The sequence below is a fragment of the Nematostella vectensis genome, chromosome 12, assembly GCF_932526225.1.
Source record: "Nematostella vectensis chromosome 12, jaNemVect1.1, whole genome shotgun sequence".
Taxonomy (NCBI): domain Eukaryota; kingdom Metazoa; phylum Cnidaria; class Anthozoa; order Actiniaria; family Edwardsiidae; genus Nematostella; species Nematostella vectensis.
Window position 1 is genome coordinate 6,206,393 of NC_064045.1, and position 19,899 is coordinate 6,226,291.

A 19,899-nucleotide genomic window follows, 5' to 3' on the forward strand; every position below is an offset into this window, starting at 1 on the left:
GCTCTGGGCCACCCCCTGGCTACCATATGAAGAAACCGTTGTGGGTTTAGGGGTCTGGTACCGAGGAATTTTCGTTTCTTTTCAGAGGCCTTCTCTATTAACTAAAGATGGTCACATTATTGATTTTCTCTTCTGAATACAATTGATAAATTTTGCGAAGCACCTGCGGTACGGCAGCCTTAAAATGACAAGAATCATGTATGTTTTCCAAATAAGGAATATATTAGTTTCCTTATATGGAAGTGACCGCGTCTGGAAAAAAAACGACAATTTTTGGCTAAATTTTCTTGACATGTTCCCTGTGGAGAGGATGTTGTGTCTCCTTTAAACACTGTACAGTAGAAAAAGTTGGACATCGGAGAAGCTAATATCTGTATCTTGAAAGAACTACTGAACCTTGGATTTTTTCCAGCGTAGGTCAGTGATAGAATCAAGAGCTTGATGTTAATACCAGACGCTACCCCCCCCCCCCCCAAAAAAAAAAAAAAAAAAAAGGTAATAAATGAGGATAAGCGCTTAATACTAATACGTGGTCTGTCTGGAGGATGTTATACAGGCCATACCGTTTGATATTAGCTTAGGCAGACATGAGGTCCCGATACCGGGGTTTATCTTATTTTGCCCATTGTATATTAGACTACCTAACCATCAAAAAACTTGTTTCATATTGAACACCAAGGCAAGTCTTACTACAAAAACTCGTTTCATAATGCTCGTTGTTTAATAAAGTTCTATCGGACACAAGGACAAGAAGGGGAGAACGGGAAAGGCGCCGATTATTGAATACAATAAAGCAATAAAGGATATCCTTCAAGTCGAAGTACTCACATTTTCACTTGGCACAAATCATTACACCAATTAATTAATTAATTGGTTAATCAAAACATCAATACTAACCTCGAACTAGCGCCAACCAAACTAAACATTCAACTATAAACAAGTCAGAGTCCAAGAGGATAAAATAAATACAGGAACAAGCGATATTGAAAGCGAATCAAGAGACCATGATGTATATCATGGTCACTTGAAGCAAATACAATACAGGTATCTCACGTGGTTACGACACATTAAAACATTATTCCATGCCATCCACAGACTAGATATTGAATAATCTGCGGAATCATCCACGTGAATTCCAAGAGACATAATAGATTTTAGCTTTCGTCTGTCAAAAGCCTTGAGCTGTTTTATTTTTTCATGCCCCAGGTGAGACGGCAATTGTTTTTTTCAGAATCTGATTTATGTTCCCGCTTCCTCGAGGACTGGGAGGACTTTTGTATTTTCCACAGGTAGTCCGAACCACAGACTTCACCTCTAATAATTACATTAATCTCCTTAAAAGAACAAGATAAAAAAAAAATAAAGGGGAGTAGTGAGTGACCTAGTCATAACCAAGAGAGCATATTTTATGCTCTCCTGTTGTAACCTAGTAATGATAGATAGGAAATAAAATATGCGACTCTTTTCCTGTCCAAAGCACAGGCATCCCATCAACCGCGAGAAGACTGGGTCGGCCTTGGAATTGCAGGGGGAGCTGAAAAGATCGAATTTGAATCAATCTTTCAAAGGAACAAAAACAAAAATCTCAATGATTTAGAATTGGAAAGTTATTTAATCCTTCTCTGGTGGCCATCTATCATTCTGGGATGCCTCTTCCAGCACGAATCCCCCGACAAGCGGAGGTTTGTCGAAAGTTGTGATTTTGCTTGGTGGACTGAACTGTGTATTTTGACATTTTAAAAACAAAAAAAAGTATTTATTGATTGAAAAACTTATAGAGGTTAAGCCATTACTTGTGCTTTATCAATATATTATATATATTAGTTGTTCCATCCAAAAAACTATAATAGTACTCGTCACCTTGCTTGCAATGTAGGCAGACTGTTCGTAAAGACTTGTTCTTAGTATTAGAAAGTAAGCTGAGATAGAGAATCATTGACATGGTGCTCACTGCACGTATGAAAATTAATGCTTAACAGACCCAAGCAAGGAGGGAGGGAGCGAAGAAGGAAGGAACCATTCCTTTTTTTCCCGTCTCCATCTGCTTTGCTGATATTTGTGTGTTTTTTTACACACTTTGAACCTTTCCATCTCTGCTTTCCTCTTTGTCTGTCTTCACTAGTGAAAAGCAGGAGAATGGTTAGTACAGGGGCGTAGCCAGGGGGGTGGCCCTTCTAGCAGCCAAAAATACAGTAAATGTATGAAACATCATCTAAAATACAGGAGAAAATACCTTGAGAGGGCCTTTTGGGCCCCCTCCTGTTAAAAATCCTGGATACGCCGCTGTAGTAGGTAATGTATGTTTGTTGTTTCAGCCAATTGAGCCCATGCAAGTTGATCTTGCACCAGAGAGTGACCAGCAGGCTACAGAAGAAGAATTTATTGTCGAGGGTGCAACACTGGTAAGCTGAATTAGCACAGCAATATTTGCTGTTGATGTAAGTACTAACTTTCACCAGTTATACTGGTGCAAAAAGGCACAACAGAGCTAGGCTCCAAATCAAGTACCCCCTTGAGTGTATTGTTAGTAAGCATTGTAAGCACTGTCACTGGGGTGGTCACTGCCAGAGGGTCTATTGCATCCCCAGTGGTTCTTTTACATCCCTTCGATTCAGGTTAGTGTAGTGCAGCTTGAAGAAAAACGGGGCCTCGGGTTTAGTGTCATTATCCAAGAAGACTTGAAACACGAAAGAAATAGCTTTATCTCTCTTGTGACGCAAATTTTAGTCAAGACATAGCATTCAAAAACAGCCAGAGGCAAGATTTGAAGACCATAGCTTGACATAACAAAGGCCGGGCATTTGAATATGCCATGATATGCAATGAAGACTGAAGCAAACAAAGGTATCGCTATCAGGATATCTTGATTTATTTCTTGGTTGAAAAATGATTTTAGAACATATCAACATGGTGTGACAAAAATTTGTAAATTTATGATATTATTGACTTTTTAGTTCATAAAGATTTTGTTTGAAGTTGTTAGAAAAAGGAAAAGTATATTCATTGCTGCAATTGAAAAGAGTTTAGGTATTAGACCTCGATGCATCTTGTTAGACCTCGATGTCTCTTGTTATCTTGGTTTTTAGGAAAAAAACTAGCGAACTACCGTTTCATCTCTACAAGCCTGTTTCGTGGTTGCCCACTCATCAGGAGATTTATTAAGAATATATTACTACCATCACTTATATACTATCTATGTATAAAATTAACATAAAGATAGGGCGCGAAATTTGAATGGCTGTTATGATGAAATTGAATAGTTCAGCTGTTGCATAACAAGGCTTTGTTCCTGTGGCGGCACGAAGACACTAGCTTGTTACGCTTGTTTAAAGTTGATAGCTTGGGTTGGCGGATAATGATAAGTTTTTCTTTGAGGCAGAGATTACATCTTTTGCTAGAGCTGTTGTAGGCGGAGTGAGATGACAGGATTTTCCATGAAATAAAGTGTTCTATGTCGTTGTCTTTAAGGCTCCATATGTACTTGCTTAGTTCGTTCGAGTTTCTGTGTTTAGCGTGTCGGAATGAGGCGGTGTGGTTTCTATATCTTGTCTTGAATTCGTTCTCGGTTAGTCCTACGTAGGTTTTGGAGGAGTTGTTGTACTTTCTTGTTACAGTAGCTTGGTAGATAACAGATGATTGGAGGCAGTTTCCGTCAAGGGGGCACGCGTTCTTTTGTCTGCAGTTGCATGTTTTGTTATTGGCGGTGGTGAGGGAGGTAGGGGCGTCTTCGGTTGTTATTGATGAGGCGATTATGCGTTTGCTGTCAATTATCTGCTTGGTGTTGCTCATGCAGCTATAACTGATTTTGATTGTGTTCCGGTTGAAGATTTTTCTGAGGTTGTGGTCTTTAGGCAAGTGCTTGTCTATGAGTGAGAGGAATCTGTGGCCGATGTTGGTGCTTGTGTTCTTGCTAAAACGGGGGTTGTAAAGATGATGTTGTTGCGCTGGCGGTTCTTGCGTTTGCTTGTGGTGTTTGGTTCGTAGTGCAGCGTGTAGTTATATCCACTTTCGTCGAGTGCTTTCTGGTATGGCGGGGCGGCTTGGTCGACGGTTTCTTTGCCTGATGATAGTGTAGATAAGCGTTTGTTGATACTGGCAGGGATATTCTTTGTGATGGTAGGTGGGTGGTTGCTCTCGCGGTGGACGTACTGTAGTGGGTCGTTCGGTTTGGTGAAAGGCTGGTAGGTGTTGCGGTTCAGGTCGAATGTGACGTCTAGGAAGTTGACTACTCGCTTGTTGGCTTCTATGGTGATTCGCAGTCCGTTGTTGTTGAAGATGCGGCATAGTTCTTTCTTGATATTTTCTGTGTTTTTAGGTGTGGCGCTTGTGATAGCTAGTCCATCGTCGCGGTAGAGTCCTACATTGATGTTAAGGTCTTGGAGTTGGGGGAGGAGGAAGTTGCCTACAAGTTCACATGTTTCAGCGCCATCGTAGCTTCCCATTGTCACGTCGAATGTCGAGTTGCCTTTTTTGTGCCAGGGTGTTTGGTTGTGAACTAGGATAGAGCTCTTGGCATGGGTTATGATGTTTTTTTCTACAGCGGTGATGCAGTCGTAGTCAGCGGCGAAGTCTAGGGCTTTGTTTAGGGGTTCTTGGCTGATGGATGGGTAGAATTCCACTATGTCGAAACATATAAAGTTGGATTCTGTCTTGTTTTTTGTTGATGTGAATCAGTCGATTACGGCTTTAGTGCTTTTCCATTGGTGAAAGTTACGTTTTGTTGTGATGGTGGTGTTGATGCGGTCGAGGATACTTTTGCTGATCTTGCCTATTTCAGACTTGGTAGGGTTGATGAGTCTGCAGGTCGGTTTATTAGCGAAGTTCAGTTTGTGGTCTTTGAGTGTTATAAATGCTTGTTTGTTGGCGGTATATATATAATGCGTGAGTGCAGGCGTTCATATAACAGTGCTCAATACATAGGTGTAGAGCGGGATATATCTTGGTTTGTAGGAAAAAAACACGCGAACTACTGTTTCATCTCTACAAGCCTGTTTCGTGGTTGCCCACTCACTACTAAATCTCCTGATGAGTGGGCAACCACGAAACAGGCTTGTAGAGATGAAACGGTAGTTCGCATGTTTTTTTTCCTACAAACCAAGATATATCCCGCTCTGCACCTATGTATTGAGCACTGTCATATGAACGCCTGCACTCACGCATATATATATACATATATATCATTCCTTAAGTGACCATTTTGATCTAGGACTTAGATATTAATGCATTCCTTGACTGGCTTTTTTTATTTCGATATAGGACCTAGACGTATATGCTTCTAACTACACCGGACTCACAAAGCTAAACAGACTGTTGTTTGTCGCCAAGCATTGCCCTTCCCTGGAAATAGACTCCCTAAGGTAAACTTAAGTGCACTCTATATGAGGGTTTACAGAATGCAGATCCTATGGTGCTAAGATGGATTGATTAATTTATTAGGCATTGCCTATTTTATAAAGCAAATATAAGTAAGAGGCACCTTGGTAAAGAAGCTTGGTTTGAGTGAAGATAAAGAAAACGTTGCCTTATTTAAAAAAATTCCCTGCCTCCTTGGCTCATGTGAAAACATCTTTTTGCGAAAAATTTGAACAATTCCTAATTTAAAAAAAGCTTCCGTCTTAGAAGCTACAATGTTCTTCATTTAACGAGAGAGATGCTAGTGGATCTAGGGGTTTCAATGAAAGGGGATAAGGATGAGAAAGTGTGTATATGAGGGGGGGGGGATTGTCCTTTTATGGATTTTCTTATACTTACAAACAAAAAAGTTAAAAAAGGGGGGTGGGGGAGGGCCACTTAGCTCATCCCTTGATCCACCCGTGGGTATACTGTACTAGAGCCCAAGACTTATGTATGCAGTTTGAAATGCTTTACATCGCCTTTCAGGATTGCCATTATCTTTGTGAAGCAGACCTTTAATGTTCAGCTCTACCAAGACATCATTCAAAAGCTGATAGAGGCATGGTCAGTAGTTCTTATTATGGTTCTTATTATTTTTAGTGTGTTCATTTTGTCACCAAACCAATTATGTTATTAAGTTATGAAGTTTTATGGATTTTTGATAAGCAAAAAGGAACCAATCTTCAAACCTACCCTATGTGAATTTTTAACATTTGACAGCCATCCAGGTGTGGCTGGTTATCAACACCCATATTGGAAGTGTGTAACATCATTTGCTATATGTAACCATTATACAATTGCAGTAGTCGTCACACCATAGTGGAAGTAACACCATTTGCTATATGTACCCATTATACAATTGCCGTAGTCGTCACACCATAGTGGGAGTAACACCATTTGCTATATGTACCCATTATGCAATTGCAGTAGTCGTCACACCATAGTGGAAGTAACACCATTTGCTATATGTACCCATTGTAAAATTGCAGTAGTCGTCACCCCATAGTGGAAGTAACACCATTTGCTATATGTACCCATTATACAATTGCAGTAGTCGTCACACCATAGTGGAAGTAACACCATTTGCTATATGTACCCATTATGCAATTGCAGTAGCCGTCACACCATAGTGGAAGTAACACCATTTGCTATATGTACCCATTATCAAATTGCAGTAGTCGTCACACCATAGTGGAAGTAACACCATTTGCTATATGTACCCATTATGCAATTGCAGTAGCCGTCAAAGCGACATGGAGACACCTTCTGTAGAGACAACATGGGTGGAGACAACAAGCAAAAAAGCAGCTTTAAAGGTATTTTGATACTAGATATACAGTGGCTGCTACTTCATCAGTTGTGCTTCTAGTTTGCACATTGAGTTGGCAAATTTAAATCCAAATTGGAATTCAATTATTCTTGTAATCAAGCTGATGACAAAAATACTGATCAGAAAGACTTATCCTTACTTAGACCATACCTTTAGTCTCTCTTCTGTTGTCCGAGTAAGCTGGTATTAAGGGAAAACTCACAACATAGAGTCGTCACTGTAAACACAACCCAAAACATCCTCATGGTATTGTTGAGTGATTGTATTTCTCCTTTGCAAGATAAAAATCGGACAGAATTAACCAAAAGATTACTAATGCTTGTCCTTGCCCTGACAGCTGGAGAAACTTGACACAGACCTGAAAAACTACAAAAGTAATTCAATAAAGGAGAGCATAAGGTAGGGGTTAGTAACATCAGCAATGAGGACTAGTGACGGCAGGAAATAGAGCCTATAGAACATTGCTTTATTTTTAATTCCAGGCGTGGGCATGATGATCTTGGTGATCATTACTTTGAATGCGGTGATCTCAAGTAAGTGATATACAGTATTTATTCTATTCCTTTAATATATTGTATATTTTCCAAAGTATTCCGCTGGTGATTTTTCATCTCACAAAATAAATCGATACTTTACAGACTTTCAAAGCAGTCATATCTTGTAGGCAGAAGGTATCCAAATAAACATTTATAACCGCGGCATAGCCAGTATTTTTAACAGGAGGGGTACCAAAAGGGACAAAAGGCATTTTCTTCTGTATTTAGATAATGTCTTATACATTCAACTGTATTTTAGGCTGCAAAAAGGGGGGGGGGGGGCCGGCCGCCTAGGCCACTCCCCTGGCTACGCCTCTGTATAAACCAGTATGATATTGATCGGTGCCTGTTTATCAATAGCAATGCCCTCAAGTGCTACTCTAGGTCAAGGGATTACTGCACTAGTGCCAAGCACGTTGTCAACATGTGTCTCAATGTCATCAAGGTTTGCTATAACAGCAACATTCATGCATATAAACACCAGTTTGTAAGAATTTAAAGCTTTGCTTATTGCAATTAAAGAACTGGGCTCTTACAGACTTATTTATATACCTTATTACACTTAAATTTCGTGAAGTCAAAATTTCGCGAAGTCAAAATTTCGCGATTTTGAGTTGGCGATATTTCGTAACACTTTATTTTCGCGATTTTCCTATATTCGTAAAATAAAATGATAAAAAACAAGTGGGATAAAATGTGCTGTAATCATCAAAACTGAAACAGTTAGTAACAAAAAGATGTGTGGGCTAAATTTTAAAAATCTAAAAAAAGTCCAACTCAACCCCTAACCGTACTATATGTACATTAGATGACTAAATAGACAAGGTGTTTCCATAAAAATTATTAAACCGCCAATATTCCCCCAACGGCTTCTTGTGTACTCACATAATTTTCGCGTCAAGTTATTTTCGCAAATCTTTTAAAATCGTTTTAAATTTTTCATTTACTATGCATATAAAACATAAAAATATATTTCTTATGACTTAACTTCTTTGTAAAGCATTTTTACTAGTCCTAATGCGCACCTTAGGCTAAGTTCAAACGTCATATTATCCATGAGCCATATTCAATGCAAATGCATGCAAATGAGGATCTTTTACTTTCCATTCGAAGGAGGGGATTTTTTTCCTAAACTTCGCCACAGTCTACCCATGCTTAACGAGCCTTATCTTGTAACACCAGGTGAGCATTCACATGGGAAACTGGTCACATGTCCTGAACTACGTCAACAAAGCAGAGAACACTACAGAGCTCACAGAGGTACAGTAGCATTTTGCACTGCTATTCAACACCTGCATTCCATCATGGGATCCAGGGGTGGATCCAGGATTTTAAAATAAGGGGTGGATAATGGCCGGATAGACGGCTTATAACTGATCCAGTGGTACTTGGTAGGTCACATAGATCTAACAATACTTCACGCTGAATTGGATTTGTCGCGTCAGCAAAGTCGAGCAGGCGAAGGCACATGGACAGTACATGCCATCTCTCAGACATTTATTTTCTTCAAACAAAGTGACTTTTCATTCTTTTTTTACTAAAAAAAGTGGGGGGGGGGGGGCTGGATATCCACCCAACCCACCCCCCTGTATCCGCCCCTGTGGATCCACTATCAGAAAGACAGGCCACATTCCTCCATTCTTACAACAGTATTTTTAAGGCCATCCTGCCTCAAAGCCAAACAAAAATTTCCAGGAAAAAAGAGAATAAGTCTGGAAATATTAGCACGAGGCTTGAAAAAAAGCGGCACAGGAGGGCATGATAATTTTTTCTTTTCGAAAATAAACTAGATTTTAACAAAACATGAAAATGTTGTCACTTGACTGCCAATTCGTGTATTATATATAATATATATAATAAAATAATAATATTAAAATATTATTTTTTATTCAATTGTGTATGATAAATACGTTTTCGGAATGTACAATAAAACGGAACCTTTGCTTGTTTCATAGAAGGAACGCGGCTCCAGTCAGACCACTCTCACCAAGCTTAAGTGTGCGGCAGGTAATAACTGTAAAACAGTTCTACCCCACATTAAGGGCAATCGTGTAGCCAAAAGGGTGTCAAGAGTAAAATAAACCCTCAGAGCATACTGGGCACCCTTTTGAATACAATGTATCTGCCATTTGTATTTTTAGGGTTCTACGGTATGAAAAGCCCCTATGGCACTCTGATGTTATGCATATATCCTACCGTCTAGAATATAGTTTCACGCAGGAATAAGTCACACATGTAGTGAAGACATATTTAGCATCTAGAAACTTTATACTGATCGGCTGTCAGCATATTGAAGTCCACGGAACGACTAAAAGCATTTTGTTTAGTTAACCTATCACGTTTGACAGGGAAGTATAAAACGCTCGCATAGAAATTGCTCAGCCTAGCAGTTCCTATTTTTAGCAGATTGACCTTTTGCTTGGGAAACTTATAGGCGTACCGTGTCGCTTTTCAAGTGTTATTTGACAATCGAAGGAAAGTTGGATCTGAGTTCATACTAGGTTTACCCTAAGTAGGCTTTAGACCTAGCCGTCGGTAGAATTAGGTTTTAGTACATTTTAAGATTTGGAATGCTGTCAATCATAAAAATCACGTGTGTAGCTTGTCATGCGCACTAGCAGTGTAGCAAGTTAGTGTGACATCCGTAGTCAGTAGCAACATGTAAACATTACGTAAATCACGGTAGCCCAAGGGTAACAAACCGACACACCCATGGGGGGTAGTTCGTTCGTCGGACGCCCATTGGCTGAAGCCTTATCTAAACAGAGCTAAAAGCCCTTTGGGATGTCAGGGTCGATTATCCTAAAGGACATGCCGTCTTAAGAGCATATAAATATGGGTGTGTACCGAAGCCCCATTACATTATATGAACACTTCAACCCATTGACTCCCAAATTGATGGTTGCTTGTATTTTTCATCAAAAATACAGCTATGAGCATATTAGTAGAGTGTCTCAGGACATCATGAAGTCTTTTGGGGCATAATTGAGTGCTTTGCTTATGGATATTTGCAAGCAAAGGTGGATTCATGATGATTTTTTCTTGTTTGGCTTTGCCTGGATGAGAAAATAATTTTCTAATGAATCACCACAGCTCTCCTAAATGCTGTCTTTTCTGAAACCAAATTGATTCCAAAATTGTTTGCACTGCTATTCTGGGTCTGTATGACCTGGAATTGATTTGTTTGGCTTTGGGGTGAAGACTTATAAAAAAACATCTGACTTTGGGGAGAGGAGTGTTGACTGGCCCTCCCCTCGTGAATTTTCCCCTGGATCTCCCAGAATGCTTTGCAATACGTAAAGACATCTTCGTGGTTGTACAATCCTTCAAGGAGTGAACATTGTGTTTTGAGGCCATGGAAATGTACCTGGAGGATCAGAATAAAGGTATCTATTTGTGTCTTGAGCTGTGTTTGCTGATCTCTCTCCCTTGTGTGGTATTTTGAGCGTTTTATTGAGAGGGGTGATTCTGCTTTTCTCTCCTTGTTCGATTTGAGATTTGTCAAAGAACCTGTGCTATTATTTGGCTTAAGAGTAGATGCCAACACCTTGGTTGGATGCATATCTGCAAGACCATTTATCACTTAGACTGATGCCTGAGTATCTTCATCTTGTTGTGTTTATTTTGAATTTATGAATTTTTTGGTTTGTGGCCGGTTGAGGGGTCAATGTGTTAACAACACATATGTGAGCACATAGAATGGGAAACACATCTTATACACATCTTGTAAAGATCTTGTAAAGCCTTCACTTTGTAACCAGTACCTCCCCCAGCCAAGTGGGTCATAGTCGTTCTGTTACATGTGATTAGAGAACCCAAAAATATAGCGGTTACATCTGGTGATAGAACCGAAAAGTATAGCTGTTACAATAGAGTGAAAGGTGCTTACAATGGTAAACCCCTGCACCAAGACCGCGAAGGGTGCAGGACTTATAGCCATATGGCCATATGAATTCTTGAATGCTGCCCTGTGTTCTGACTGTAACATTCCCGCAATGCGAACATTTAGCCTAATGTAATATTCTTGTGATATGCAGGACTTGCTGAGCTTGCTACAAGGAAGTACAAGTCAGCGGCCAGGTACTTCCTCCAGGCCTCTTTTGACCACTGCGATTGCCCTGAGGTACGTATAGGAAGGGATGCCAAAGGACTGTGTTTTTCAGGTTTACTTAGGCCTAGATAAATCGCATCCCAGAGTTACATTATGGTGCAGCTCTATTTTTCTTTGTTTTGCAGCTTCTATCCTCTAACAATGTGGCCATATATGGTGGTCTTTGCGCCCTGGCCTCGTTTGACAGGCAGGAGCTCCAGAAGAAAGTATTATCAAGCAGGTATGAACGGAGCTTTAATACACATAACCATGATATGGACGGAGTTTTAATATACATAACCATAATATGGACGGAGTTTTAATATACATAACCATGATATGGACGGAGTTTTAATATACATAACAATAATATGGACGGAGCTTTAATACACATAACCATGATATGGACGGAGTTTTAATATACATAACCATAATATGGACGGAGCTTTAAGGTATACAGCCATAATATGGACGGAGCTTTAATGTATACAGCCATAATATGGACGGAGCTTTTATATACATAGCCATAATATAGACGAAGCTTTAATGTACATAGCCATAATATGGACGGAGCTTTAAGGTATACAGCCATAATATGGACGGAGCTTTTATATACATAGCCTCAATATAGACGAAGCTTTAATATGTATAATCATGGTATGGACGGAGCTTCAATACATAACCATGATATGGACGGAGTTTTAATATACATAACAATAATATGGACGGAGCTTTAATACACATAACCATGATATGGACGGAGTTTTAATATACATAACCATAATATGGACGGAGCTTTAAGGTATACAGCCATAATATGGACGGAGCTTTAATGTATACAGCCATAATATGGACGGAGCTTTTATATACATAGCCATAATATAGACGAAGCTTTAATGTACATAGCCATAATATGGACGGAGCTTTAAGGTATACAGCCATAATATGGACGGAGCTTTTATATACATAGCCTCAATATAGACGAAGCTTTAATATGTATAATCATGGTATGGACGGAGCTTCAATACATAACCATGATATGGACGGAGTTTTAATATACATAACAATAATATGGACGGAGCTTTAATACACATAACCATGATATGGACGGAGTTTTAATATACATAACCATAATATGGACGGAGCTTTAAGGTATACAGCCATAATATGGACGGAGCTTTAATGTATACAGCCATAATATGGACGGAGCTTTTATATACATAGCCATAATATAGACGAAGCTTTAATGTACATAGCCATAATATGGACGGAGCTTTAAGGTATACAGCCATAATATGGACGGAGCTTTTATATACATAGCCTCAATATAGACGAAGCTTTAATATGTATAATCATGGTATGGACGGAGCTTCAATACAAAGCCATACATGGACGGAGCTTTACTGTCGAATCCGTTATATCGCGACGCAGTATTTTCAAAACATCGGTTTGTTTTTGTCTTTTGGGACTTTCTGTTCCGCCAGTCAAATTATTTTAAGCCAATCAGATTCTTGCCATCTCTCGCCAAGTGCAGTTGCCTGGCTTTCTTTCACGACACTGTCTGGTTTTCGTCCAGAGGGAAGCCAGGGAAGTGCACAAAGGGAGTTTGTGATTGGCTCAGAATGGTTTTACTAACAGAACAGAAAACCAAATCAAACAGTGTTTTGAAAACGCGGGTCGCGATACAACGGATTCGACAGTAATATACATAACCATAATATGGACTGAGCTTTTATATGCATGACCGAGGTGATATGGACGGAGTTTTAGTATGCATAACCATAATATGGCGGATTTTTAATACGCATAACCATAATACGGACGGAGCTTCGATACGCATAACCATAATATGGACGGAGCTTTGATGTAGGATTTCTTTGTGCAAGCAGCTTGCGTGTTTGTGATTCCGCATGTTGTCAGCGTGTTAGTTATTTTGCGTGATTTTTACGTGAATCTGCGTGCTCGTGATTGCAGCTCGTTCAAGTTGTTTCTGGAGCTCGAGCCACAGCTGAGGGACGTGTTGTACAAATTCCACGAGTCCCAGTACGCCACGTGCCTCAAGCTACTTGACGACTTAAAGGTGAGCACGCACCACGCACGTGAACACAAGCGTGATGTCACATGTTCAACAAGTCAAACTCTAAACTACGCACGTGAACACAAGCGCGATGTAACATCTTTAACAAGTCAAACTCTACACTACGCACGTGAACACAAGCGCGATGACACATCTTTAACAAGTCAAACTCTACACTACGCACGTGAACACAAGCGCGATGTCACATGTTCAAAAAGTCAAACTCTAAACTACGCACGTGAACACAAGCGCGATGTCACATGTTCAACAAGTCAAACTCACACTACGCACGTGAACACAAGCGCGATGTCACATCTTTAACAAGTCAAACTCTACACTACGCACGTGAACACAAGCGCGATGACACATCTTTAACAAGTCAAACTCACACTACGCACGTGAACACAAGCGCGATGTCACATGTCCAACAAGTCAAACTCTACACTACGCACGTGAACACAAGCGCGATGTCACATGTCCAACAAGTCAAACTCACACTACGCACGTGAACACAAGCGCGATGTCACATCTTTAACAAGTAAACTCTACACTACGCACGTGAACACAAGCGCGATGTCACATCTTTAACAAGTCAAACTCTACACTACGCACGTGAACACAAGCGCGATGTCACATGTTCAACAAGTCAAACTCTACACTACGCACGTGAACACAAGCGCGATGTCACATATTCAAAAAGTCAAACTCTAAACTACGCACGTGAACACAAGCGCGATGTCACATCTTTAACAAGTCAAACTACACTACGCACGTGAACACAAGCGCGATGTCACATCTTTAACAAGTCAAACTCACACTACGCACGTGAACACAAGCGTGATGTCACATCTTTAACAAAGTCAAACTCTCACTACGGACGTGATTACGAGTGCGATTACACGTGTTACAAAGTGCTATCCTACGCCTTGCACGTGTTCAAAAAGTCATACTGTACGCCTTGCACATGATAATAAGCGCGATGTCACGTTTTTAAAAAGTCCTACTGTACGCCTTGCACTTGACGACAAGTGCGATGTCACGTATTCAAAACGTCCTACTGCACCGCCACGCACGTGACGACAAACGCGGTGTCACGTTTTCAAAAACTCCTACTGAACGTTACACGCCGTTTAAAGTGCAGCTGAAGGAATAAAAGCAATACCCTTAAAAACGAAAAGTGTTTTATGGAGTAGCGTTTGTTTGGCATTCTTAAAAGATGTGTAAAATATACAGGGTTTACCAAAAACATATTTCTCTCGATTGTGATTCTACTAACATAGGGTATATTAGACATTGATAAATAAACCGTTATTGAGGATAATGCTATTATTCCTTCAGTTGCGCCAAGCATGCAAAGTTCCCCGCGCAATGTCCCTATCATCGTCTTAGGGCACACTATCTGTCACGAACCACGATTTTAAGCATTTACTTGCAAGAAACCACGCGTGATATTATGACAGACAACATTTGTCGTACACGGAAACTTACACAGTCAAGATGTTTATAAATAGTCACAGTACTACTACTGTTCGCGCACGTGAAACGTGCGTAAAGATCCCCGCGAGACTCATGTATGATGTGTGATTGTGTTATAGGATAATTTTATGCTGGATATGTACCTTGCTCAGCACATCACCAAGCTGTACAGCCAGATCCGCAAGAGGGCACTGATACAGGTAATGAGATACTGCCTGTACCGCCCAAAACTGCACAAAGTCTTCATTGGTTGATTAGAGAGGCCACATCATTAGTTGCGCCTCTTGTTTGCGATACGAACAGCTAAGGGTGGGAGATTTGTACCGTTTCAGTAATATTAAGACGATGAACAAGAAAGCAACCAAGTTTTATGTGGAAGTCTTCATCTCTGTTGTTGAGTAGACCGTGGCCCATGGGAAACCGTGAATCCTGTTCTCTCCGTGTGTTTGAGATTTAATATGGAAACAAAATAGCTATTGTGTGAGAAGGGTAAACAAAGGGAGGCGATCAATGGGTGATAAGGATAAAAATTCATAAGGCCAATGCTTTATAAAATCGATGGGTCCACATTTTCGACTTCACAATGTGCCCACAGTATTTCAGCCCTTACGTGTCAGCGGACATGAGCAAGATGGCGCATGCGTTCAATACCACGGTACATCAGCTTGAAGATGAGCTCTCTCAGCTCATTTTGGACGGGCAGATCAACGCCAGGATAGACTCCCATAACAAGGTACAGCACCTACACGATATGGGACATTCTCTTATGTACCAAACAGATATGGGCCCATCTGTACGAGGCGCCCACAGTGTATAATAAACATAATGTACATCAGTGTCCATCAGTGGAAAGACCGAAATTTGTAACTTGTAATTGCACCTACCACATAAGTATCTCTAAGTTTTTTTTACAATGTGTAAATATCTTGTACCTACTGGATATGGGGCGTAGGATGAACTTAAAGGATTTGGACCCAAAGGTGCAGAGGTACCCCAATTGTATTCTGAGAAGTCAGACCTTCAAAGGAAATCAAATAAAGATTTATCAAGTTATCAACTCTAAAGATAAGGGTCTATATTACTACTAATGATAATATTAATAATGAAAAATGTAACTTATTCTGTAAGGTTCCGTCAAGGTAATGTACCTACAGGCTAATGTACCTACAGGGTAATGTACCTACAGGGTATGTGTCTTTCTATGGCTACATAATGAGGGTCCGTCTAGGCTAAGTTTCCTAGGAGAGGTGGGACTTCCATTAGATGGCCAATGCCCACTTAGTTGAAGGATTTAGGATACAATATCTCTAACAGCAAGTTTTTTGTTTTAAGAAATTTGATGATACTTTATTGTTTGCTTTTTTTTTCTTTTCAGGTTTTGTACGCCCGCGATGTTGACCAGCGGAGTACGACTTTCGAGAAGGCCCTAGAGATGGGTAAAGAGTACCAGAAGAGAACAAAGGTGAGACACGCGCGCAAAAGAGAACAAAGGTGAGACATGCGCGAAAGAAACCATAGGTAAGACACGCGCGAGTGTGACATGTAAAGCAACAGGTAAAGAGTACCAGAAGAGAACAAAGGTAAGACACGCGCGAGTGTGACATGTAAAGCAACAGGTAAAGAGTACCAGAAGAGAACAAAGGTAAGACACGCGCGAGTGTGACATGTACAACAACAGGTAAAGAGTACCAGAAGAGAACAAAGGTGAGACATGCGCGAAAGAGAACAAAGGTGAGACGCGCGCGAGTGTGATAAGTACAGTAACAGGTAAAAAGTACCAGAAGATAACAAAGGTGAGACACGCGCGAGTGTGACATGCACAGCAACAGGTAAAGAGTACCAGAAGAGAACAAAGGTGAGACATGCGCGAGTGTGACATGCACAGCAACAGGTAGAGTACCAGAAGAGAACAAAGGTAAGACATGCGCGAAAGAGAACAAAGGTGAGACATGCGCGAGTGTGACATGCACAGCAACAGGTAGAGTACCAGAAGAGAACAAAGGTGAGACATGCGCGAGTGTGACATGCACAGCAACAGGTAAAGAGTACCAGAAAAGAACAAAGGTGAGACATGCGCGAAAGAAACCATAGGTAAGACACGCGCGAGTGTGACATGTACAGCAACAGGTAAAGAGTACCAGAAAAGAACAAAGGTGAGACACGCGCGAGTGTGACATGTACAGCAACAGGTAAAGAGTACCAGAAAAGAACAAAGGTGAGACATGCGCGAAAGAGAACAAAGGTGAGACGCGCGCGAGTGTGATAAGTACAGTAACAGGTAAAGAGTACCAAAAAAGAACAAAGGTGAGACACGCGCGAGTGTGACATGCACAGCAACAGGTAAAGAGTACCAGAAGAGAACAAAGTACAGTACAGTGTGGCGAATGTGGTGTGTGGAAGGGGGGGTGGACTGATGAAGGAGCATGGACGTAAAAACGTAAAAAAATATATTCCAAGGCGCGCCTGGCTCGCTCGAACAACTAACAATCATAGCCTGTGTTCATACCCGCTTTTTTGGATTAGCTACGGCACCATCTCCTATTTCCAAAATTCCTGGCTTTGTGTGGGATACGTTTCGCCAAAAGTTTATACATTTTATTTGGTTTTCTTCCAGGCTCTCATCTTGCGGGCTGCGATTTTACGAAACCAAATTATTGTCAAGGTAAGTGAAAAATAATTGCGTAACAAATGCATCGTACTGGTCGCAGTACATCTTTTCGCCGCTGAAGGTTTCATTATGGTGTCTCAAGTACATCGTTTTTCCGTTGCTAGAGCTTCGGTATGGTGTCGCGAGTATGTCGTTTTCGCGTCACTAGAGCTTCGGTAAAGGTTATGGTGTCGCGAGTACATCGTTATTGTATCGCTAGAGCTTCGTTATGGTGTCACGAGTACATCATTGTGGTGTCGCGAGTACATCGTTATTGTGTCGCTAGAGCTTCGTTATGGTGTCACGAGTACATCGTTGTGGTGTCGCGAGTACATCGTTATTGTGTCGCTAGAGCTTCGTTATGGTGTCACGAGTACATCGTTATGGTGTCGCGAGTACATCGTTATTGTGTCGCTAGAGCTTCGGTATGGTGTCGGAAGTACATTGTTTTTGCATCGCTAAAGCTTCGGTATGGTGTCCCGAGTGCATCGTTATATGTTACGATATCTTTATTATGGCGTCGGAGCTCATTGCCAAGCATCTTTGTGTGGAACTCGAGAATGGAGAATCTCTAGCATCCCCCCCCCCCCCAAAGTCCCTAGTTTCACCATCCTGACGAGCTTGTTAGCGTTGTTTTGCCGAGAGCTATCGGCGCATGATCGAGAAAACGTCGTGGAGACGTCGACTTAAGTGAGTTGTCACCTTTCTTTGCAGAGCCCACCTCGGGACAGCACTGGTGGAGAGATGGCGTCGGCAGCGCGATGAACAGCAAGAATTTCCCTACGAGGTGTCACAAAGGCAACCAACTTTACTTAGAACTGCCATCACTAACGACCTCCTTGCTAGTTCCAGGAAGCAGCTCTTTCTTAGTCCTAGAATACAGCCCTTTGTTTGTCCCAGAAAGCAACCCTTTGTTAGTAGAGTCCTAAATAGCTCACGTTATTAGCGAAACATGTTGACACTTTTTAAGACTTTAAGATATAACGCTGTAAATGTGCAACTACACGTGTAGTCGCCTAGAAATTTCGACATTTGTTTTGACTTTCTATTCCACAAAAGGCCTGCAAAGCAAGGCATATGCTCTTAGTGTAGTACTGCCGGTACCTGTTGAGCTGGTTAGTGGTATAAATAAAGAATCCAGTGAAAAAAAAACATACTGCTGCAATATGTCAAGAGTTCTAGAAAACTCCCACACTACACCCAGACACGTTACAATGGCCCAAAGTACTTCCTCTTTTGTGTTCAACTGTCTAATAGTGACTTTCACCATCACTTTGGTTCACTTCGCTAAGCATGGTCCAGAAAGTGGTTTTATTGTTGTTTTTTTATTAACCATTTTTCACACGTTTTTGGGCAGACTAACCCCCCCTCCTTTCTCCCCTTTATCGCGCGTGCTCATTAACCTGCTCATTTCATAGGAAAATAAATCTTAATTTCTAATATAACCAGATAAATCTTAAACTTCTGCAAAACAATATAAAACCACAGGGAGCTTACCCTGTTTGAATAAAATTAGAGTTGTTTCTGTAGCTTTGCGAATCGCCAACAACGCAAAGCTAAAGAAACAAAACTCTAACTTTATTCAAACCGTAGAGGTGGGCTCCCTGTGATTAAACCCCAGGCTTCTCACCCGTGTTAGTGAAGAACCTCTAAGGACATAAGAATGCATGCAAATGATTATCTATGAGTTATTATGTTTTGAAGAAGTTTAAAGAAGTTAAATCGCCAAAGGTGACGAGTTAACCAAAAGTGGTAGCTAGTTTACCGAAAACCCCTCGAAAGCAGGGCATGTAAAATGGGCCTTATCAGAGAAAATGGCAACAGAGGAGGAGCTTTAGTTCACTCGAAGCGCCAAGTTCAAATGAGGACTTGAGCAGGGAGAGAACTGTAGGCCTGGTCCGAGTTAGCTGGGACCACGGGAATGTTTTTCACTCGTATACGGCGTTAAGACCTCTCCTGTCTTTTACTTTGATTAACTATAAGACCTCTCCTGTCTTTTACTTTAATTAACTATAGTGTTGTAAGGGTCTCTTTTGATGTTGTCAGCAATTCCAGGGTTGACAATTACACCGAGGTGTAAAAGAAGCATGAAAACGACGTAAGAATGAACGGAAAATTGGTCGCGTCTATGGCTGCGTTTGTCAGGTGTTAAAACCGAGTGAATATGTTTGGCAGGTCTCTGATAAGAATAACAAATTATTATATATACACGGGTGTTTAAAGCTATTTTGTGATCATACAACAATTCACTCGGCATAAGTCAAGCCGAATGTTGAGTTTCTGTCGGAAGATTTCCTGGATTGATAAAGATACTGGCGTCGGATTCGAATGTTTTGTGGCAGTGTGTTT

General features: G+C 40.8%; 1 protein-coding gene across 1 annotated transcript; it reads left to right on the forward strand.

Moving 5' to 3' along the window:
• Positions 1–1,495: 1,495 nt before the first annotated feature.
• On the forward strand, positions 1,496–18,702 carry LOC5508297 (COP9 signalosome complex subunit 1). The gene is made up of 18 exons (XM_001628859.3): positions 1,496–1,682; positions 2,316–2,402; positions 5,257–5,357; positions 5,881–5,958; positions 6,632–6,710; positions 7,062–7,123; positions 7,207–7,257; positions 7,621–7,705; positions 8,443–8,520; positions 9,216–9,267; positions 11,298–11,383; positions 11,497–11,591; positions 13,325–13,430; positions 15,023–15,103; positions 15,499–15,636; positions 16,279–16,365; positions 17,518–17,565; positions 18,265–18,702. Exons 1-18 carry the CDS (start codon positions 1,647–1,649, stop codon positions 18,313–18,315), a joined length of 1,401 nt encoding a protein of 466 aa, XP_001628909.2. The 5' UTR covers positions 1,496–1,646; the 3' UTR covers positions 18,316–18,702.
• The last annotated feature ends 1,197 nt before the right edge of the window (positions 18,703–19,899 follow it).